Source organism: Scyliorhinus torazame, chromosome 14 (genome assembly GCF_047496885.1).
Source record: "Scyliorhinus torazame isolate Kashiwa2021f chromosome 14, sScyTor2.1, whole genome shotgun sequence".
In the NCBI taxonomy this organism is placed as follows: domain Eukaryota; kingdom Metazoa; phylum Chordata; class Chondrichthyes; order Carcharhiniformes; family Scyliorhinidae; genus Scyliorhinus; species Scyliorhinus torazame.
The window spans coordinates 227,710,520-227,733,738 of record NC_092720.1 but is presented as its reverse complement, the minus strand read 5'-3'; the positions used below and the strand labels follow the sequence as shown (position 1 = coordinate 227,733,738).

Here is a 23,219-nt window from a genome sequence, read left to right as displayed (position 1 = left end):
GTTTGATCTGGAACGTGGTCTCTGGTGTTTGTGACGGGTGGAGATTGATCTGGAACATGGTCTCTGGTGTTTGTGACAGTGGAGATTGATCTGGAACGTGGTCTCTGGTGTTTGTGACGGTGGAGTTTGAACTGGAACGTGGTCCTGGTGTTTGTGACAGTGGAGTTTGATCTGGAACATGGTCTCTGGTGTTTGTGACGGTGGAGTTTGATCTGGAACGTGGTCTCTGGTGTGTGTGACGGTGGAGATTGATCTGGAACGTGGTCTCTGGTGTTTGTGACAGGAGGAGTTTGATCTGGAACGTGGTCTCTGGTGTGTGTGACGGTGGAGTTTGATCTGGAACGTGGTCTCTGGTGTGTGTGACGGTGGAGTTTGATCTGGAACGTGGTCTCTGGTGTTTGTGACGGTGGAGTTTGATCTGGAACGTGGTCCTGGTGTGTGTGACGGTGGAGATTGATCTGGAACATGGTCCTGGTGTTTGTGACGGTGGAGTTGATCTGGAACGTGGTCTCTGGTGTTTGTGACGGTGGAGTTTGATCTGGAACGTGGTCTCTGGTGTTTGTGACGGTGGAGTTTGATCTGGAACGTGGTCTCTGGTGTGTGTGACGGTGGAGTTAGATCTGGAACGTGGTCTCTGGTGTTTGTGATGGACTTAGATCTGGAACGTGGTCTCTGGTGTTTGTGACGGTGGAGTTTGATCTGGAACGTGGTCTCTGGTGTTTGTGACAGTGGAGTTTGATCTAGAACGTGGTCTCTGGTGTTTGTGACGGTGGAGTTTGATCTGGAACGTGGTCCTGGTGTTTGTGACGGTGGAGTTTGATCTGGAACGTGGTCTCTGGTGTTTGTGATGGTGGAGTTTGATCTGGAACGTGGTCCTGGTGTTTGTGACGGTGGAGTTTGATCTGGAACGTGGTCCTGGTGTGTGTGACAAGTGGAGTTTGATCTGGAACGTGGTCTCTGGTGTTTGTGACGGTGGAGTTAGATCTGGAACGTGGCCCTGGTGTTTGTGACGGTGGAGTTGATCTGGAACGTGGTCTCTGGTGTTTGTGACGGTGGAGTTGATCTGGAACGTGGTCTCTGGTGTTTGTGACGGTGGAGTTTGATCTGGAACATGGTCTCTGGTGTTTGTGATGGTGGAGTTTGATCTGGAAAGTGGTCTCTGGTGTTTGTGACGGGTGGAGATTGATCTGGAACGTGGTCTCTGGTGTTTGTGACGGTGGAGTTTGATCTGGAACGTGGTCCTGGTGTTTGTGACAGTGGAGTTTGATCTGGAACGTGGTCTCTGGTGTGTGTGACGGTGGAGTTTGATCTGGAACGTGGTCTCTGGTGTTTGTGACGGTGGAGTTTGATCTGGAACGTGGTCTCTGGTGTTTGTGACGGGTGGAGATTGATCTGGAACGTGGTCTCTGGTGTTTGTGACGGTGGAGTTTGATCTGGAACGTGGTCTCTGGTGTTTGTGACAGTGGAGTTTGATCTGGAACATGGTCTCTGGTGTTTGTGACGGGTGGAGATTGATCTGGAACGTGGTCTCTGGTGTTTGTGACGGTGGAGTTTGATCTGGAACGTGGTCCTGGTGTTTGTGACAGTGGAGTTTGATCTGGAACATGGTCCTGGTGTGTGTGACGGTGGAGTTTGATCTGGAACGTGGTCTCTGGTGTGTGTGACGGTGGAGTTTGATCTGGAACGTGGTCCTGGTGTGTGTGACGGTGGAGTTTGATCTGGAACGTGGTCTCTGGTGTTTGTGACGGTGGAGTTTGATCTGGAACGTGGTCTCTGGTGTTTGTGACGGTGGAGTTTGATCTGGAACGTGGTCTCTGGTGTTTGACAGTGGATTTTGATCTGGAACGTGGTCTCTGGTGTTTGTGACGGGTGGAGATTGATCTGGAACATGGTCTCTGGTGTTTGTGACAGTGGAGATTGATCTGGAACGTGGTCTCTGGTGTTTGTGACGGTGGAGTTTGAACTGGAACGTGGTCCTGGTGTTTGTGACAGTGGAGTTTGATCTGGAACATGGTCTCTGGTGTTTGTGACGGTGGAGTTTGATCTGGAACGTGGTCTCTGGTGTGTGTGACGGTGGAGATTGATCTGGAACGTGGTCTCTGGTGTTTGTGACAGGAGGAGTTTGATCTGGAACGTGGTCTCTGGTGTGTGTGACGGTGGAGTTTGATCTGGAACGTGGTCTCTGGTGTGTGTGACGGTGGAGTTTGATCTGGAACGTGGTCTCTGGTGTTTGTGACGGTGGAGTTTGATCTGGAACGTGGTCCTGGTGTTTGTGACAGTGGAGTTTGATCTGGAACGTGGTCCTGGTGTGTGTGACGGTGGAGTTAGATCTGGAACGTGGTCTCTGGTGTTTGTGATGGGTGGAGTTTGATCTGGAATGTGGTCCTGGTGTTTGTGACAGTGGAGTTTGATCTGGAACGTGGTCCTGGTGTGTGTGACGGTGGAGTTAGATCTGGAACGTGGTCTCTGGTGTTTGTGACGGTGGAGTTTGATCTGGAACATGGTCCTGGTGTTTGTGACGGTGGAGTTAGATCTGGAACGTGGTCTCTGGTGTTTGTGATGGGTGGAGTTTGATCTGGAACGTGGTCCTGGTGTTTGTGACGGTGGAGTTTGATCTGGAACGTGGTCCTGGTGTGTGTGACGGTGGAGTTAGATCTGGAACGTGGTCTCTGGTGTTTGTGACTGTGGAGTTTGATCTGGAACATGGTCCTGGTGTTTGTGACGGTGGAGTTTGATCTGGAACGTGGTCTCTGGTGTTTGTGACAGTGGAGTTTGATCTGGAACGTGGTCTCTGGTGTTTATTACAGGTGGAGTTTGATCTGGAACGTGGTCTGTGGTGTTTGTGACGGTGGAGTTAGATCTGGAACATGGTCTCTGGTGTTTGTGACGGTGGAGTTTGATCTGGAACGTGGTCTCTGGTGTGTGTGACGGTGGAGTTAGATCTGGAACGTGGTCTCTGGTGTTTGTGATGGACTTAGATCTGGAACGTGGTCTCTGGTGTTTGTGACGGTGGAGTTTGATCTGGAACGTGGTCTCTGGTGTTTGTGACAGTGGAGTTTGATCTAGAACGTGGTCTCTGGTGTTTGTGACGGTGGAGTTTGATCTGGAACGTGGTCCTGGTGTTTGTGACGGTGGAGTTTGATCTGGAACGTGGTCTCTGGTGTTTGTGATGGTGGAGTTTGATCTGGAACGTGGTCCTGGTGTTTGTGACGGTGGAGTTTGATCTGGAACGTGGTCCTGGTGTGTGTGACAAGTGGAGTTTGATCTGGAACGTGGTCTCTGGTGTTTGTGACGGTGGAGTTAGATCTGGAACGTGGCCCTGGTGTTTGTGACGGTGGAGTTGATCTGGAACGTGGTCTCTGGTGTTTGTGACGGTGGAGTTGATCTGGAACGTGGTCTCTGGTGTTTGTGACGGTGGAGTTTGATCTGGAACATGGTCTCTGGTGTTTGTGATGGTGGAGTTTGATCTGGAAAGTGGTCTCTGGTGTTTGTGACGGGTGGAGATTGATCTGGAACGTGGTCTCTGGTGTTTGTGACGGTGGAGTTTGATCTGGAACGTGGTCCTGGTGTTTGTGACAGTGGAGTTTGATCTGGAACGTGGTCTCTGGTGTGTGTGACGGTGGAGTTTGATCTGGAACGTGGTCTCTGGTGTTTGTGACGGTGGAGTTTGATCTGGAACGTGGTCTCTGGTGTTTGTGACGGGTGGAGATTGATCTGGAACGTGGTCTCTGGTGTTTGTGACGGTGGAGTTTGATCTGGAACGTGGTCTCTGGTGTTTGTGACAGTGGAGTTTGATCTGGAACATGGTCTCTGGTGTTTGTGACGGGTGGAGATTGATCTGGAACGTGGTCTCTGGTGTTTGTGACGGTGGAGTTTGATCTGGAACGTGGTCCTGGTGTTTGTGACAGTGGAGTTTGATCTGGAACATGGTCCTGGTGTGTGTGACGGTGGAGTTTGATCTGGAACGTGGTCTCTGGTGTGTGTGACGGTGGAGTTTGATCTGGAACGTGGTCCTGGTGTGTGTGACGGTGGAGTTTGATCTGGAACGTGGTCTCTGGTGTTTGTGACGGTGGAGTTTGATCTGGAACGTGGTCTCTGGTGTTTGTGACGGTGGAGTTTGATCTGGAACGTGGTCTCTGGTGTTTGACAGTGGATTTTGATCTGGAACGTGGTCTCTGGTGTTTGTGACGGGTGGAGATTGATCTGGAACATGGTCTCTGGTGTTTGTGACAGTGGAGATTGATCTGGAACGTGGTCTCTGGTGTTTGTGACGGTGGAGTTTGAACTGGAACGTGGTCTCTGGTGTGTGTGACGGTGGAGATTGATCTGGAACGTGGTCTCTGGTGTTTGTGACAGGAGGAGTTTGATCTGGAACGTGGTCTCTGGTGTGTGTGACGGTGGAGTTTGATCTGGAACGTGGTCTCTGGTGTGTGTGACGGTGGAGTTTGATCTGGAACGTGGTCTCTGGTGTTTGTGACGGTGGAGTTTGATCTGGAACGTGGTCCTGGTGTTTGTGACAGTGGAGTTTGATCTGGAACGTGGTCCTGGTGTGTGTGACGGTGGAGTTAGATCTGGAACGTGGTCTCTGGTGTTTGTGATGGGTGGAGTTTGATCTGGAACGTGGTCCTGGTGTTTGTGACAGTGGAGTTTGATCTGGAACGTGGTCCTGGTGTGTGTGACGGTGGAGTTAGATCTGGAACGTGGTCTCTGGTGTTTGTGACGGTGGAGTTTGATCTGGAACATGGTCCTGGTGTTTGTGACGGTGGAGTTAGATCTGGAACGTGGTCTCTGGTGTTTGTGATGGGTGGAGTTTGATCTGGAACGTGGTCCTGGTGTTTGTGACGGTGGAGTTTGATCTGGAACGTGGTCCTGGTGTGTGTGACGGTGGAGTTAGATCTGGAACGTGGTCTCTGGTGTTTGTGACTGTGGAGTTTGATCTGGAACATGGTCCTGGTGTTTGTGACGGTGGAGTTTGATCTGGAACGTGGTCTCTGGTGTTTGTGACAGTGGAGTTTGATCTGGAACGTGGTCTCTGGTGTTTATTACAGGTGGAGTTTGATCTGGAACGTGGTCTGTGGTGTTTGTGACGGTGGAGTTAGATCTGGAACATGGTCTCTGGTGTTTGTGACGGGTAGAGATTGATCTGGAACGTGGTCTCTGGTGTTTATTACAGGTGGAGTTTGATCTGGAACGTGGTCTGTGGTGTTTGTGACCATGAAGTTTGATCTGGAACGTGGTCCTGGTGTGTGTGACGGTGGAGTTAGATCTGGAACGTGGTCTCTGGTGTTTGTGACAGTGGAGTTTGATCTGGAACGTGGTCTCTGGTGTTTATTACAGGTGGAGTTTGATCTGGAACGTGGTCTCTGGTGTTTGTGACGGGTGGAGATTGATCTGGAATGACATTCAGCTCTGTGTGTGTCTCCTGTCTCTGTCTGTGTTACCCACAGTCAGCTCTGTGTGTGTCTCTGTCTCTGTCTGTGTTACCCACAGTCAGCTCTGTGTGTGTCTCTGTCTCTGTCTGTGTTACCCACAGTCGGCTCTGTGTGTGTCTCTGTCTCTGTTACCCACAGTCGGCTCTGTGTGTGTCTCTGTCTCTGTTACCCACAGTCGGCTCTGTGTGTGTCTCTGTCTCTGTTACCCACAGTCAGCTCTGTGTGTGTCTCTGTCTCTGTCTGTGTTACCCACAGTCGGCTCTGTGTGTGTCTCTGTCTCTGTTACCCACAGTCGGCTCTGTGTGTGTCTCTGTCTCTGTTACCCACAGTCGGCTCTGTGTGTGTCTCTGTCTCTGTTACCCACAGTCAGCTCTGTGTGTGTCTCTGTCTCTGTTACCCACAGTCGGCTCTGTGTGTGTCTCTGTCTGTGTTACCCACAGTCGGCTCTGTGTGTGTCTCTGTCTCTGTCTCTGTTACCCACAGTCGGCTCTGTGTGTGTCTCTGTCTGTGTTACTCACAGTCGGCTCTGTGTGTGTCTCTGTCTCTGTCTGTGTTACCCACAGTCGGCTCTGTGTGTGTCTCTGTCTCTGTCTGTGTTACCCACAGTCGGCTCTGTGTGTGTCTCCTGTCTCTGTTACCCACAGTCAGCTCTGTGTGTGTCTCTGTCTCTGTTACCCACAGTCGGCTCTGTGTGTGTCTCTGTCTCTGTCTCTGTTACCCACAGTCGGCTCTGTGAGAGTCTCTGTCTCTGTCTCTGTTACCCACAGTCAGCTCTGTGTGTATCTCTGTCTCTGTTACCCACAGTCAGCTCTGTGTGTGTCTCTGTCTCTGTCTCTGTTACCCACAGTCGGCTCTGTGTGTGTCTCTGTCTCTGTTACCCACAGTCAGCTCTGTGTGTGTCTCTGTCTCTGTCTGTGTTACCCACAGTCAGCTCTGTGTGTGTCTCTGTCTGTGTTACCCACAGTCGGCTCTGTGTGTGTCTCTGTCTCTGTCTCTGTTACCCACAGTCGGCTCTGTGTGTGTCTCTGTCTCTGTTACCCACAGTCAGCTCTGTGTGTGTCTCTGTCTCTGTCTCTGTTACCCACAGTCAGCTCTGTGTGTGTCTCTGTCTGTGTTACCCACAGTCAGCTCTGTGTGTGTCTCTGTCTGTGTTACCCACAGTCGGCTCTGCGTGTGTCTACTGTCTCTGTTACCCACAGTCGGCTCTGTGTGTGTCTCTGTCTCTGTTACCCACAGTCAGCTCTGTGTGTGTCTCTGTCTCTGTCTGTGTTACCCACAGTCGGCTCTGTGTGTGTCTCTGTCTGTGTTGCCCACAGTCGGCTCTGTGTGTGTCTCTGTCTCTGTCTGTGTTACCCACAGTCAGCTCTGTGTGTGTCTCTGTCTCTGTCTGTGTTACACACAGTCAGCTCTGTGTGTGTCTCTGTCTCTGTCTGTGTTACCCACAGTCAGCTCTGTGTGTGTCTCTGTCTCTGTCTGTGTTACACACAGTCGGCTCTGTGTGTGTCTCCTGTCTCTGTCTGTGTTACCCACAGTCAGCTGTGTGTGTGTCTCCTGTCTCTGTCTGTGTTACCCACAGTCAGCTCTGTGTGTGTCTCTGTCTGTGTTACCCACAGTCAGCTGTGTGTGTGTCTCTGTCTCTGTTACCCACAGTCAGCTGTGTGTGTGTCTCTGTCTATGTTACCCACAGTCGGCTCTGTGTGTGTCTCTGTCTGTGTTACCCACAGTCAGCTCTGTGTGTGTCTCTGTCTGTGTTACCCACAGTCAGCTCTGTGTGTGTCTCTGTCTGTGTTACCCACAGTCAGCTGTGTGTGTGTCTCTGTCTATGTTACCCACAGTCGGCTCTGTGTGTGTCTCTGTCTCTGTTACCCACAGTCAGCTCTGTGTGTGTCTCCTGTCTCTGTCTCTGTTACCCACAGTCAGCTGTGTGTGTGTCTCTGTCTATGTTACCCACAGTCGGCTCTGTGTGTGTCTCTGTCTCTGTTACCCACAGTCAGCTCCGTGTGTGTCTCTGTCTATGTTACCCACAGTCGGCTCTGTGTGTGTCTCTGTCTCTGTTACCCACAGTCAGCTCTGTGTGTGTCTCTGTCTGTGTTACCCACAGTCAGCTCTGTGTGTGTCTCTGTCTCTGTCTGTGTTACCCACAGTCAGCTGTGTGTGTGTCTCTGTCTGTGTTACCCACAGTCAGCTCTGTGTGTGTCTCTGTCTCTGTCTGTGTTACCCACAGTCAGCTCTGTGTGTGTCTCTGTCTCTGTCTGTGTTACCCACAGTCAGCTCTGTGTGTGTCTCTGTCTCTGTCTGTGTTACCCACAGTCAGCTCTGTGTGTGTCTCTGTCTGTGTTAACCACAGTCGGCTCTGTGTGTGTCTCCTGTCTCTGTCTGTGTTACCCACAGTCAGCTCAGTGTGTGTCTCTGTCTCTGTTACCCACAGTCGGCTCTGTGTGTGTCTCTGTCTCTGTCTCTGTTACCCACAGTCAGCTCTGTGTGTGTCTCTGTCTCTGTCTGTGTTACCCACAGTCAGCTCTGTGTGTGTCTCTGTCTCTGTCTCTGTTACCCACAGTCAGCTCTGTGTGTGTCTCTGTCTGTGTTACCCACAGTCGGCTCTGTGTGTGTCTCTGTGTTACCCACAGTCAGCTCTGTGTGTGTCTCTGTCTGTGTTACCCACAGTCAGCTCTGTGTGTGTCTCCTGTCTCTGTCTGTGTTACCCACAGTCAGCTCTGTGTGTGTCTCTGTCTCTGTCTGTGTTACCCACAGTCGGCTCTGTGTGTGTCTCTGTCTCTGTTACCCACAGTCAGCTCTGTGTGTGTCTCTGTCTCTGTCTGTGTTACCCACAGTCGGCTCTGTGTGTGTCTCTGTCTCTGTCTGTTACCCACAGTCAGCTCTGTGTGTGTCTCTGTCTCTGTCTGTGTTACCCACAGTCAGCTCTGTGTGTGTCTCTGTCTCTGTTACCCACAGTCAGCTCTGTGTGTGTCCCTGTCTGTGTTACCCACAGTCGGCTCTGTGTGTGTCTCTGTCTGTGTTACCCACAGTCTGCTCTGTGTGTGTCTCCTGTCTCTGTCTCTGTTACCCACAGTCAGCTCTGTGTGTATCTCTGTCTCTGTCTGTGTTACCCACAGTCGGCTCTGTGTGTGTCTCTGTCTCTGTTACCCACAGTCAGCTCTGTGTGTGTCTCTGTCTCTGTCTGTGTTACCCACAGTCGGCTCTGTGTGTGTCCCTGTCTGTGTTACCCACAGTCGGCTCTGTGTGTGTCACTGTCTGTGTTACCCACAGTCGGCTCTGTGTGTGTCTCTGTCTCTGTCTCTGTTACCCACAGTCAGCTCTGTGTGTGTCTCTGTCTCTGTCTGTGTTACCCACAGTCGGCTCTGTGTGTGTCCCTGACTGTGTTACCCACAGTCGGCTCTGTGTGTGTCTCTGTCTGTGTTACCCACAGTCGGCTCTGTGTGTGTCTCCTGTCTTTGTCTCTGTTACCCACAGTCAGCTCTGTGTGTGTCTCTGTCTCTGTCTGTGTTACCCACAGTCGGCTCTGTGTGTGTCTCTGTCTCTGTCTCTGTTACCCACAGTCAGCTGTGTGTGTGTCTCTGTCTGTGTTGCCCACAGTCGGCTCTGTGTGTGTCTCCTGTCCCTGTCTGTGTTACCCACAGTCGGCTCTGTGTGTGTCTCTATCTCTGTCTCTGTTACCCACAGTCAGCTGTGCGTGTTTCTCTGTCTGTGTTACCCACAGTCGGCTCTGTGTGTGTCTCCTGTCCCTGTCTCTGTTACCCACAGTCGGCTCTGTGTGTGTCTCTGTCTCTGTCTCTGTTACCCACAGTCGGCTCTGTGTGTGTCTCTGTCTCTGTCTCTGTTACCCACAGTCAGCTCTGTGTGTGTCTCTATCTGTGTTACCCACAGTCAGCTGTGTGTGTGTCTCTGTCTGTGTTACCCACAGTCAGCTCTGTGTGTGTCTCTGTCTGTGTTACCCACAGTCAGCTCTGTGTGTGTCTCTGTCTGTGTTACCCACAGTCAGCTCTGTGTGTGTCTCCTGTCTCTGTCTGTGTTACCCACAGTCAGCTCTGTGTGTGTCTCTGTCTGTGTTACCCACAGTCGGCTCTGTGTGTGTCTCTGTCTGTGTTACCCACAGTCAGCTCTGTGTGTGTCTCTGTCTGTGTTACCCACAGTCAGCTCTGTGTGTGTCTCTGTCTCTGTCTGTGTTACCCACAGTCAGCTCTGTGTGTGTCTCTGTCTGTGTTACCCACAGTCAGCTCTGTGTGTGTCTCTGTCTCTGTTACCCACAGTCAGCTCTGTGTGTGTCTCCTGTCCCTGTCTCTGTTACCCACAGTCGGCTCTGTGTGTGTCTCTGTCTCTGTTACCCACAGTCAGCTCTGTGTGTGTCTCTGTCTCTGTCTCTGTTACCCACAGTCAGCTGTGTGTGTGTCTCTGTCTCTGTCTCTGTTACCCACAGTCAGCTCTGTGTGTGTCTCTGTCTCTGTTACCCACAGTCGGCTCTGTGTGTGTCTCTGTCTGTGTTACCCACAGTCAGCTCTGTGTGTGTCTCTGTCTGTGTTACCCACAGTCAGCTCTGTGTGTGTCTCTGTCTCTGTTACCCACAGTCAGCTCTGTGTGTGTCTCCTGTCCCTGTCTCTGTTACCCACAGTCGGCTCTGTGTGTGTCTCTGTCTCTGTTACCCACAGTCAGCTCTGTGTGTGTCTCTGTCTCTGTCTCTGTTACCCACAGTCAGCTGTGTGTGTGTCTCTGTCTGTGTTACCCACAGTCGGCTCTGTGTGTGTCTCTGTCTCTGTTACCCACAGTCAGCTCTGTGTGTGTCTCTGTCTCTGTCTCTGTTACCCACAGTCAGCTCTGTGTGTGTCTCTGTCTCTGTCTCTGTTACCCACAGTCAGCTCTGTGTGTGGCTCTGTCTCTGTCTCTGTTACCCACAGTCAGCTCTGTGTGTGTCTCTGTCTCTGTTACCCACAGTCGGCTCTGTGTGTGTCTCTGTCTGTGTTACCCACAGTCAGCTGTGTGTGTGTCCCTGTCTGTGTTACCCACAGTCAGCTCTGTGTGTGTCTCTGTATCTGTTACCCACAGTCAGCTGTGTGTGTGTCCCTGTCTGTGTTACCCACAGTCAGCTCTGTGTGTGTCTCTGTCTCTGTTACCCACAGTCGGCTCTGTGTGTGTCTCTGTCTCTGTTACCCACAGTCGGCTCTGTGTGTGTCTCTGTCTCTGTTACCCACAGTCAGCTCTGTGTGTGTCTCCTGTCTCTGTCTGTGTTACCCACAGTCGGCTCTGTGTGTGTCTCTGTCTGTGTTACCCACAGTCGGCTCTGTGTGTGTCTCTGTCTCTGTCTCTGTTACCCACAGTCGGCTCTGTGTGTGTCTCTGTCTCTGTTACCCACAGTCAGCTCTGTGTGTGTCTCTGTCTCTGTCTCTGTTACCCACAGTCAGCTCTGTGTGTGTCTCTGTCTGTGTTACCCACAGTCAGCTCTGTGTGTGTCTCTGTCTGTGTTACGCACAGTCGGCTCTGCGTGTGTCTACTGTCTCTGTTACCCACAGTCGGCTCTGTGTGTGTCTCTGTCTCTGTTACCCACAGTCAGCTCTGTGTGTGTCTCCTGTCTCTGTCTGTGTTACCCACAGTCGGCTCTGTGTGTGTCTCTGTCTGTGTTGCCCACAGTCGGCTCTGTGTGTGTCTCTGTCTCTGTCTGTGTTACCCACAGTCAGCTCTGTGTGTGTCTCTCTCTCTGTCTGTGTTACACACAGTCAGCTCTGTGTGTGTCTCTGTCTCTGTCTGTGTTACCCACAGTCAGCTCTGTGTGTGTCTCTGTCTGTGTTACACACAGTCGGCTCTGTGTGTGTCTCCTGTCTCTGTCTGTGTTACCCACAGTCAGCTGTGTGTGTGTCTCCTGTCTCTGTCTGTGTTACCCACAGTCAGCTCTGTGTGTGTCTCTGTCTGTGTTACCCACAGTCAGCTGTGTGTGTGTCTCTGTCTCTGTTACCCACAGTCAGCTCTGTGTGTGTCTCTGTCTGTGTTACCCACAGTCAGCTGTGTGTGTGTCTCTGTCTATGTTACCCACAGTCGGCTCTGTGTGTGTCTCTGTCTGTGTTACCCACAGTCAGCTCTGTGTGTGTCTCCTGTCTCTGTCTCTGTTACCCACAGTCAGCTGTGTGTGTGTCTCTGTCTCTGTCACCCACAGTCAGCTCCGTGTGTGTCTCTGTCTCTGTCTATGTTACCCACAGTCGGCTCTGTGTGTGTCTCTGTCTCTGTTACCCACAGTCAGCTCTGTGTGTGTCTCTGTCTGTGTTACCCACAGTCAGCTCTGTGTGTGTCTCTGTCTCTGTCTGTGTTACCCACAGTCAGCTCTGTGTGTGTCTCTGTCTGTGTTACCCACAGTCAGCTGTGTGTGTGTCTCTGTCTCTGTCTGTGTTACCCACAGTCAGCTCTGTGTGTGTCTCTGTCTCTGTCTGTGTTACCCACAGTCAGCTCTGTGTGTGTCTCTGTCTCTGTCTGTGTTACCCACAGTCAGCTCTGTGTGTGTCTCTGTCTGTGTTAACCACAGTCGGCTCTGTGTGTGTCTCCTGTCTCTGTCTGTGTTACCCACAGTCAGCTCCGTGTGTGTCTCTGTCTCTGTCTGTGTTACCCACAGTCAGCTCTGTGTGTGTCTCTGTCTCTGTCTGTGTTACCCACAGTCAGCTCTGTGTGTGTCTCTGTCTCTGTCTGTGTTACCCACAGTCAGCTCTGTGTGTGTCTCTGTCTGTGTTACCCACAGTCAGCTCTGTGTGTGTCTCTGTCTCTGTTACCCACAGTCGGCTCTGTGTGTGTCTCTGTCTCTGTCTCTGTTACCCACAGTCAGCTCTGTGTGTGTCTCCTGTCTCTGTCTGTGTTACCCACAGTCAGCTCTGTGTGTGTCTCTGTCTCTGTCTGTGTTACCCACAGTCAGCTCTGTGTGTGTCTCTGTCTCTGTCTCTGTTACCCATAGTCAGCTCTGTGTGTGTCTCTGTCTGTGTTACCCACAGTCGGCTCTGTGTGTGTCTCCTGTCTCTGTCTCTGTTACCCACAGTCAGCTCTGTGTGTGTCTCTGTCTCTGTCTGTGTTACCCACAGTCGGCTCTGTGTGTGTCTCTGTCTCTGTTACCCACAGTCGGCACTGTGTGTGTCTCTGTCTGTGTTACCCACAGTCAGCTCTGTGTGTGTCTCTGTCTCTGTCTGTGTTACCCACAGTCGGCTCTGTGTGTGTCTCTGTCTGTGTTACCCACAGTCAGCTCTGTGTGTGTCTCTGTCTGTGTTACCCACAGTCAGCTCTGTGTGTGTCTCCTGTCTCTGTCTGTGTTACCCACAGTCAGCTCTGTGTGTGTCTCTGTCTCTGTCTGTGTTACCCACAGTCGGCTCTGTGTGTGTCTCTGTCTCTGTTACCCACAGTCAGCTCTGTGTGTGTCTCTGTCTCTGTCTGTTACCCACAGTCAGCTCTGTGTGTGTCTCTGTCTCTGTCTGTGTTACCCACAGTCAGCTCTGTGTGTGTCTCTGTCTGTGTTACCCACAGTCAGCTCTGTGTGTGTCCCTGTCTGTGTTACCCACAGTCGGCTCTGTGTGTGTCTCTGTCTGTGTTACCCACAGTCGGCTCTGTGTGTGTCTCTGTCTCTGTTACCCACAGTCAGCTCTGTGTGTGTCTCTGTCTCTGTCTCTGTTACCCACAGTCAGCTCTGTGTGTGTCTCTGTCTCTGTTACCCACAGTCAGCTCTGTGTGTGTCTCTGTCTCTGTTACCCACAGTCGGCTCTGTGTGTGTCTCTGTCTGTGTTACCCACAGTCAGCTCTGTGTGTGTCCCTGTCTGTGTTACCCACAGTCAGCTCTGTGTGTGTCTCTGTATCTGTTACCCACAGTCAGCTCTGTGTGTGTCCCTGTCTGTATTACCCACAGTCAGCTCTGTGTGTGTCTCTGTCTCTGTTACCCACAGTCGGCTCTGTGTGTGTCTCTGTCTCTGTTACCCACAGTCGGCTCTGTGTGTGTCTCTGTCTCTGTTACCCACAGTCAGCTCTGTGTGTGTCTCCTGTCTCTGTCTGTGTTACCCACAGTCGGCTCTGTGTGTGTCTCTGTCTGTGTTACCCACAGTCGGCTCTGTGTGTGTCTCTGTCTCTGTTACCCACAGTCAGCTCTGTGTGTGTCTCTGTCTCTGTCTCTGTTACCCACAGTCAGCTCTGTGTGTGTCTCTGTCTGTGTTACCCACAGTCAGCTCTGTGTGTGTCTCTGTCTGTGTTACGCACAGTCGGCTCTGCGTGTGTCTACTGTCTCTGTTACCCACAGTCGGCTCTGTGTGTGTCTCTGTCTCTGTTACCCACAGTCAGCTCTGTGTGTGTCTCCTGTCTCTGTCTGTGTTACCCACAGTCGGCTCTGTGTGTGTCTCTGTCTGTGTTGCCCACAGTCGGCTCTGTGTGTGTCTCTGTCTCTGTCTGTGTTACCCACAGTCAGCTCTGTGTGTGTCTCTCTCTCTGTCTGTGTTACACACAGTCAGCTCTGTGTGTGTCTCTGTCTCTGTCTGTGTTACCCACAGTCAGCTCTGTGTGTGTCTCTGTCTGTGTTACACACAGTCGGCTCTGTGTGTGTCTCCTGTCTCTGTCTGTGTTACCCACAGTCAGCTGTGTGTGTGTCTCTGTCTGTGTTACCCACAGTCAGCTGTGTGTGTGTCTCTGTCTCTGTTACCCACAGTCAGCTCTGTGTGTGTCTCTGTCTGTGTTACCCACAGTCAGCTGTGTGTGTGTCTCTGTCTATGTTACCCACAGTCGGCTCTGTGTGTGTCTCTGTCTCTGTTACCCACAGTCAGCTCTGTGTGTGTCTCTGTCTGTGTTACCCACAGTCAGCTCTGTGTGTGTCTCTGTCTGTGTTACCCACAGTCAGCTGTGTGTGTGTCTCTGTCTATGTTACCCACAGTCAGCTCTGTGTGTGTCTCCTGTCTCTGTCTCTGTTACCCACAGTCAGCTGTGTGTGTGTCTCTGTCTATGTTACCCACAGTCGGCTCTGTGTGTGTCTCTGTCTCTGTTACCCACAGTCAGCTCCGTGTGTGTCTCTGTCTCTGTCTATGTTACCCACAGTCGGCTCTGTGTGTGTCTCTGTCTCTGTTACCCACAGTCAGCTCTGTGTGTGTCTCTGTCTGTGTTACCCACAGTCAGCTCTGTGTGTGTCTCTGTCTCTGTCTGTGTTACCCACAGTCAGCTCTGTGTGTGTCTCTGTCTGTGTTACCCACAGTCAGCTGTGTGTGTGTCTCTGTCTGTGTTACCCACAGTCAGCTGTGTGTGTGTCTCTGTCTCTGTCTGTGTTACCCACAGTCAGCTCTGTGTGTGTCTCTGTCTCTGTCTGTGTTACCCACAGTCAGCTCTGTGTGTGTCTCTGTCTGTGTTAACCACAGTCGGCTCTGTGTGTGTCTCCTGTCTCTGTCTGTGTTACCCACAGTCAGCTCCGTGTGTGTCTCTGTCTCTGTCTGTGTTACCCACAGTCAGCTCTGTGTGTGTCTCTGTCTCTGTCTGTGTTACCCACAGTCAGCTCTGTGTGTGTCTCTGTCTCTGTCTGTGTTACCCACAGTCAGCTCTGTGTGTGTCTCTGTCTCTGTTACCCACAGTCGGCTCTGTGTGTGTCTCTGTCTCTGTCTCTGTTACCCACAGTCAGCTCTGTGTGTGTCTCCTGTCTCTGTCTGTGTTACCCACAGTCAGCTCTGTGTGTGTCTCTGTCTCTGTCTGTGTTACCCACAGTCAGCTCTGTGTGTGTCTCTGTCTCTGTCTCTGTTACCCATAGTCAGCTCTGTGTGTGTCTCTGTCTGTGTTACCCACAGTCGGCTCTGTGTGTGTCTCCTGTCTCTGTCTCTGTTACCCACAGTCAGCTCTGTGTGTGTCTCTGTCTCTGTCTGTGTTACCCACAGTCGGCTCTGTGTGTGTCTCTGTCTCTGTTACCCACAGTCGGCTCTGTGTGTGTCTCTGTCTGTGTTACCCACAGTCAGCTCTGTGTGTGTCTCTGTCTCTGTCTGTGTTACCCACAGTCGGCTCTGTGTGTGTCTCTGTCTGTGTTACCCACAGTCAGCTCTGTGTGTGTCTCTGTCTGTGTTACCCACAGTCAGCTCTGTGTGTGTCTCCTGTCTCTGTCTGTGTTACCCACAGTCAGCTCTGTGTGTGTCTCTGTCTCTGTCTGTGTTACCCACAGTCGGCTCTGTGTGTGTCTCTGTCTCTGTTACCCACAGTCAGCTCTGTGTGTGTCTCTGTCTCTGTCTGTGTTACCCACAGTCGGCTCTGTGTGTGTCTCTGTCTCTGTCTGTTACCCACAGTCAGCTCTGTGTGTGTCTCTGTCTCTGTCTGTGTTACCCACAGTCAGCTCTGTGTGTGTCTCTGTCTCTGTTACCCACAGTCAGCTCTGTGTGTGTCCCTGTCTGTGTTACCCACAGTCGGCTCTGTGTGTGTCTCTGTCTGTGTTACCCACAGTCAGCTCTGTGTGTGTCTCTGTCTCTGTCTGTGTTACCCACAGTCGGCTCTGTGTGTGTCTCTGTCTCTGTTACCCACCGCGTCCTCACTCCGTTACTCCTCCTGTCTCTCTCAGGTGGAGCACCGAGCTGTAAAAGACAGTCTGATTGGCCTTTGGATCCACGCCTGCCTCCGTCTGGACTTGCTTGTGTCTTCAATCCCGCATCTCCCCTCGATGGGACCGGATCCCGCAGGCCGCCTGGACTTGGCCTTGCTCTCCCGGATTGAGACGGTACGGGGGGGGGGCTGCTGGAGTTTGATCAGTTCTGATGGCCTTGTTCGTGTTCCCTCTCGCTGCTGTATTGTCTGGCGGGGTGGGCCAGGTTCGATCTGGGGAGGTGTGAGGGGAAGGTGACCGAGACACCAGTTCTGCCCGTAACCTCGCACGTTCTCTCTCTCTCTCTCTCTCTCCGGATAACAAGCCACTTCCCCTCTCGAATAACCTTTTCTCACATCGCTTTACTCCTCCCGCTGATTATTTTGAGCCCGTTCCGGCGGCCCTTGAGTGGGCCCTCGCTATTCTCCCTGACCGTACCTCCTCGGGATCTTCGACCCCTCTACCTCACCCGTGTACAACTGCAAATTCCTGCGGGTGCTTCTATTGCCCCTTAGTGTCCAAATCGGTTCGGTGAGGGTTACGAGGGTAGGGCTGGGGAGTGGGCCTGGGTGGGGGTGGCTGTGTCAGAGGGTCGGTACAGACTCCATGAGCTGAATGGCCTCTTTTTGCACTCTATGGATTCCAGGGATTCTGTGTCCACATCCCTTTGGAGTTAAAGATTATCCTCAACACAGTCAACAGAGTTTTCAGTCTTCACGCTGAACACCAGATACACGGTCATTAATATCAGTCAGGAAGAGGGAGAGTCCCAACACTGACCTCGGGGGAGTTCCAGCAAAAACCTTCCACTAATCTGGAAAACAACCGCTTATCACTTCTCTGTTTCCCGCCGACTTCTTATCCACGTCTCTGCTTTTCCTTTCATTTCATGAGCTAGGTATTCGCTCACAGTCTGTTGTGGAGCACTTTATCAAATGTCTTCTGAAAACCCCCATCTACCACTTCGGCAGCGTCTCCCTCCTCCATCTTCCCCCTTCCCACCTCGGAGGTGCCTCACCCTGGAACTTTGTAGAACCGTAGCGCCGGGTTTATTAAGAGTTGTCGCTGCTGCGGGGCAAGGGGGTGGGCTCCTCCCATCCCCAGACCCCGGAGGCCCTCTGCTGATGTCACTGCGTATCACGTGACATTTCACCAGCCAATAGTGTCACTTGAATACATCACACCCCTTCCCGAACAGGCGCCGGAATGTGGCGACTAGGGGCTTTTCACAGTAACTTCATTTGAAGCCGACTTGTGACAATCAGCGATTTTCGTTTCGTTTCATTTCATTTCAGTGCTGACACTTGCATCACATGGTCACGAGGGGCAATCCTGTGGGCGGACATCTCTCTCGTTTGGTAATATCCGACCTTGAGGAGTTTGGCTCTTTGGGATCACGGAGGTGTCCGCCTGCTGCGCTGTGAATATTCCTGGTGAAGACGCCGCCCATTCACTTTTCTGAAGCTCACAACTGGCTAGTGTTCCGACCCCAAACCTGTTCCTCTTCTGTTTGGAGTGTGTATGATATCGCACCTGGCTTGGCTGGAATGATATCTGGAGTCCGGTTTTGCACTTGTGGTATAATTCCCGTTTTGTTATGCTCTTGTCGTAGCATACGCTGCGTCCTTGATGTGCACTCTGACTAGGGAAGGTTCAGACTTGGAGATAGCTTTAACACGTTTATTAAACTGTTCACAATTCTCCTACTTGAGCTCTACGCTACTCAGAGTGACTAACCAGTCTGCTACAATCCACGTGGTGGGTGTGATGTTCAATCAACCCTGTGTCTGTACTCACTGAGTGTCTCCACTGGAAAGAGACTGAGCATGTGTGCTGTGTCCTTTTATATGGGTTGGTGTAATGCCCCCCTGTGGTAGTGTCACCTCTGTGTATCGTGAATGCCCATTGGTCGTGTCCTATCTTACTGACCTATTGGTTGACTGCCTGTGTGTCATGTCTCTGGTGTCTCGCTAGGTGTAGTGTATGTACATTAACCCTTTGTGTACTTACAGTGATGTATAGCAGCACAATTCCCACCTTCTCCCCGGTTAAAGACTCCAATCTTCGGGTTTGCTTGCTTACCATCGGTGTCTGATGGGGTCACCTGACAATTTCCAAAATTGTAAATGATGTGAAGAGTCGGAATTTTGTGATTATTCATTTACGGGATGTGGGGGTCGCTGGGTAGGCCAACATTTATTCCCCATCCCTAATTGCCCCTTGTCAAGGTGGTGCTGAGCTGCCGTCTTGAAGCCGCTGCAGTCCCGGAGGTGTAGGTACACCCACCGTGCTGTTAGGGAGGGAGCTCCGGGATTTGGACCCGGCGACACTGAAGGAACGGCCGATATATTTCCCAGTCGGGATGGGGAGTGACTTGGAGGGGAACCTCCAGGTGGGGGTGATCCCAGGTATCTGCTGCTCTTGTCCTTCTAGATGATGGTGGCCGTGGGTCTGGAAGGTGCTGCCTGAGGAACCTCGGTGAGCTCCTGCAGTGAATCTTGTCGATGGAGCACACGGCTGACACTGTCCATCGGAGGGGGAGGGAGTGAATGTTTGTGGAAGGGACGCCAATCAAGCGGGGCTGCTTTGTCCGGGATGGTGTGGAGCTTCTCGAGTGTTGTTGGAGCTGAGCTCATCCAGGCAAGTGGAGAGTTTTCCATCGCACTCCTGACTTGTGACTTGTAGATGGTGGACAGACTTTGGGGGGGGGGGGGGGTCAGGAGGCGAGTTGCTCTCCGCAGGATTCCCAGCCTCTGACCTGCCCTGGTAGCCACAGTATTAATGTGGCTGGGCCCAGTTCAGTTTCTGGTCAATCTGAACTCTGTTGATGTAAATTGAATCCCATTATTGCTCCTGCATTCCAAAACTTGCGACTGACCTTGTCTCGCGGCCCATTAACTGTTTGGTTGTCGTCAATTCCCTGACCACAGCTTCTGCCCATTGTGTGTGTCGACCATCGCTAGGAACATATACCCTCCGATTGGACCAGCGGTCGAGATGAATTCTCCGTCACGGCTGTGTCACCTATTCCAGACGTGAGGCGGAACATTCCTTAATGTGCGGCAGGATTGGCACAGCCCCACCTTCTCCTCAATTTGGAAATCTAATCCTGCCCACCAGAGGTACCTGCATGCCAAGTCCATCATCCCCACCGCACCGGGATGTCCGACATGTCGCTGTCCAAGGACTCTGTTTCGTGGACACGGCGGAATGTTGACTCGAATACCCCACAGCGGGGAACCCCACTCTGAACGATCACCTCGAGGCGCCGAGTGAGGTCGGGCTGGATGCCTCTGCTTTGAGGCACATTTGATAACTCACTTTTTTGGGTCATATCCGTCACGGTCCTTGTATACCTTTGTACTGAGGTGAAGTTAGCGGTACTTTTTCAGCGTGACAGAGATACAAGATATTTCTGAAAATGTTTTATCAGAATCTTGTTTGACTTCTGACCTTGTTTGACTTGTACTGTCCGCCTGGGTAACGTGTCGATGCAGGAAGGATGTTCCCGATGGTGGGGGTGTCCAGAACCAGGGGTCACAGTCTGAGGATTCAGGGTAAACCATTTCGGACAGAGATAAGGAGACATTTCTTCACGAGTGGTGAGCCTGTGGAATTCATTCCCACAGGAAGTAGTTGATGCTGAAACATTGAATATATTTCACTTGGGGAGAATGGGATCGAAGGATATGGGGAGAGAGCAGGATGAGGCTATTGAGTTGGATGATCAGCCATGATGGTGATGAATGGCGGAGCGGGCTCGAAGGGCTGAAAGGCCTCACCCTGCTCCTGGATAGGGGGTCCGGTGATCGGTGGAGATTGACAAAGATGTCAAGGACAGAGACACAATGGGAATGTAAATGGTGGTGATCACGGCGATGAAGACAGCGGATGGTGGCGCAAAAAGAGGTTGGAATGTGTCAATGGGAGATCAAACGGTGAGCAGGTCAAAGGGCAACAGGGAACTGAAGGCCCAAAAGTGGGATTGGGGGGGGGGGGAATGGCAAGTGGAAAACCGATTTAATGGAAGAAACGAAAAATGGGGTGAAGGTGGGCAGCGCAGTGGTTAGCACTGCTGCCTCACAGCTCCCGGTCTGGGTTTCCTCCGGGTGCTCCGCTTTCCTCCCGCAGCCCAAAGATGTACAGGATTGGCCGTGTTAAATTGTCCCTTAGTATCCAGGGATGTACAGTTTAGGTGGATTGGCCGTGATAAATTGTCCCTTAGTGTCCAGGGATGTACAGGTTAGGTGGATTGGCCGTGTTAAATTGTCCCTTAGTGTCCAGGGATGTGCAGGTTAGGGGGATTGGCCGTGATAAATTGTCCCTTAGTGTCCAGGGATGTACAGGTTAGGTGGATTGGCCGTGTTAAATTGTCCCTTAGTGTCCAGGGATGTGCAGGTTAGGTGGATTGGCTGTGTTAAATTGTCCCTTAGTGTCCAGGGATGTACAGGTTAGGTGGATTGGCCGTGTTAAATTGTCCCTTAGTGTCCAGGGATGTACAGGTTAGGGGGATTGGCCGTGATAAATTGTCCCTTAGTGTCCAGGGATGTGCAGGTTAGGTGGATTGGCCGTGATAAATTGTCCCTTAGTGTCCAGGGATGTACAGGTTAGGTGGATTGGCCGTGTTAATTTGTCCCAGCATGCTCATTCGAGGGGCCGGTGCAGACTCGATGGGCAGAATGGCCTCCTTCTGCACTGGGGGGATTTTACAACAAAGAAAAGTACAGCACAGGAACAGGCCCTTCGGCCCTCCAAGCCCGTGCCGACCATGCTGCCCGACTAAACTACAATCTTCTACACTTCCTGGGTCCATATCCCTCTATTCCCATCCTATTCATGTATTTGTCAAGATGCCCCTTAAATGTCACTATCGTCCCTGCTTCCACCACCTCCTCCGGTAGCGAGTTCCAGGCACCCACTACCCTCTGTGTAAAAAAACTTGCCTCGTACATCTACTCTAAACCTTGCCCCTCTCACCTTAAACCTAAGACCCCTAGTAATTGACCCCTCTACCCTGGGGAAAAGCCTCTGACTATCCACTCTGTCTATGCCCCTCATAATTTTGTATACCTCTATCAGGTCGCCCCTCAACCTCCTTCGTTCCAGTGAGAACAAACCGGGTTTATTCAACCGCTCCTCATAGCTTATGCCCTCCATACCAGGCAACATTCTGGTAAATCTCTTCTGCACCCTCTCTAAAGCCTCCACATCCTTCTGGTAGTGCGGCGACCAGAATTGAACACTATTCTCCAAGTGTGGCCTAACTAAGGTTCTATACAGCTGCAACATGACTTGCCAATTCTTATGCTCAATGCCCCAGCCAATGAAGGCAAGCATGCCGTATGCCTTCTTGACTACCTTCTCCACCTGTGTTGCCCCTTTCAGTGACCTGTGGACCTGTGCTCCTAGATCTCTCTGACTGTCAATACTTGGTGCAATACTGAACGGCAAGGCGATGAGGATATTGTCCGCTATTGCGAGGGGGGTGGACTATCAATCCTGGGAAGCCCTGTGACCACAGGACAGGGTATCTGGGAGATCACAGCCGGGGCATGGAGAACCGATTTCTGCTCTCCTGACTCGAGGGGGGATAGACTCACGTTGGAAATTTACTCAGCTGATTGCTGGGATGGAGGGTGGAGAGGCTGAGAGAATGCTTCCCCTTGTGAGGGACTCTGCAAACAGGGGTCACCCTTTCACAAGGAGGATCCCAGTTAAGATGTGGGTAGTGTGGTTGGTGTAGTCCACATGGAATTCAGTAAGACTTTTGACAAAGTGCCACTCGCGAGACTGGTCGATGGGATCCTGGGCAAATTGGATCAAAAATTAGCGAAGTGACAGGAGGGAGGGAGAGATGGTGGAAGGGTGTTTTTGTCACTGGTAGCCTGTGTCCAGTGGTGTTCCGCAGGGATCGGTGCCGGCTCCTTGCCGTGTCCTGTCCGCGGGGATCAGTGCCGGCTCCTCGCCATGTCCTGTCCGCGGGGATCAGTGCCGGCTCCTCGCTGTGTCCAGTCCACTGGGATCAGTGCCGGCTCCTCGCTGTGTCCAGTCCGCGGGGATCAGTGCCGGCTCCTCGCTGTGTCCAGTCCGCGGGGATCGGTGCCGGCTCCTCGCCGTGTCCAGTCCGTGGGGATCGGTACCGGCTCCTCGCTGTGTCCAGTCCGCGGGGATCAGTGCCGGCTCCTCGCCGTGTCCTGTCCGCGGGGATCAGTGCCGGCTCCTCGCTGTGTCCAGTCCGCGGGGATCAGTGCCGGCTCCTCGCTGTGTCCAGTCCGCGGGGATCAGTGCCGGCTCCTCGCTGTGTCCAGTCCGCAGGGATCGGTGCCGGCTCCTCGCCGTGTCCAGTGCGTGGGGATCGGTGCCGGCTCCTCGCCGTGTCCTGTCTGCGGGGATCAGTGCCGGCTCCTCGCCATGTCCTGTCTGCGGGGATCAGTGCCGGCTCCTCGCCATGTCCTGTCTGCGGGGATCAGTGCCGGCTCCTCGCCATGTCCTGTCTGCGGGGATCAGTGCCGGCTCCTCGCCGTGTCCTGCCCGCGGGGATCAGTGCCGGCTCCTCGCTGTGTCCAGTCCACTGGGATCAGTGCCGGCTCCGTGCTGTGTGAAATGTACGTTAATGATCGAGACTGGAATGCGGGGGGATTTGATCAGTAAATGCGCAGATGACACGAACGTTGGTGGTGTTGTGAATGGGGAGGAGGGAATCCTTCGATTACTGGGCGATATAGACGTGCTGGCCAGGTGGGCTGAACACGGCAAATGGAGTTTCACCCTGGAAAGTGAGAGGTGATGCGTTTTGGGAGGAGTAACGAGGTTCGGGAATACACGATGAACGGTCGGACACTGGGAAGTACAGAGGGGCCTCTGGGTTCATGTCCATAGATCCCTGAGGACAGCGGGACAGGTAGATGAGGGGGGTAAGACGGTACATGGGTACGAGGTTTAGAATATAAGAGCAGGAGGGTTATGATGGGGCTGAGTAAAACACTGGTTAGGCCTCAGCTGGAGTGGGAGGGGGAGGCTCGGAGTTTTAAAGCCTCTCGCTAACCTGCTGTTAATTTGAAACCCGGTGTTTTAGAATGGAGTGAGCAGTCCTGGCCAGGTCCCTTGCAGAGTGGATGCGGACTCGCAGGGCCTAGCGAAGATGGTCGACGTGGACGCGCTGTGTCAGCTGGTCCGCCGTTACTGCCCTCACCTCCCGCACGCAGGTACGGACTGGGAAACGTCGCGAG

General features: G+C 52.5%; 1 protein-coding gene across 1 annotated transcript in view; it reads left to right on the top strand.

Moving 5' to 3' along the window:
* LOC140389191 (uncharacterized) overlaps window positions 1-23,219 on the top strand; it is a 62,171-nt gene that overhangs the window by 23,574 nt on the left and 15,378 nt on the right. The window contains exons 3-4 of the mRNA XM_072473354.1: window positions 15,970-16,125; window positions 23,066-23,195. Coding sequence (XP_072329455.1) covers window positions 15,970-16,125; window positions 23,066-23,195 — 286 coding nt within the window. The remainder of the gene's footprint in view (window positions 1-15,969; window positions 16,126-23,065; window positions 23,196-23,219) is intronic.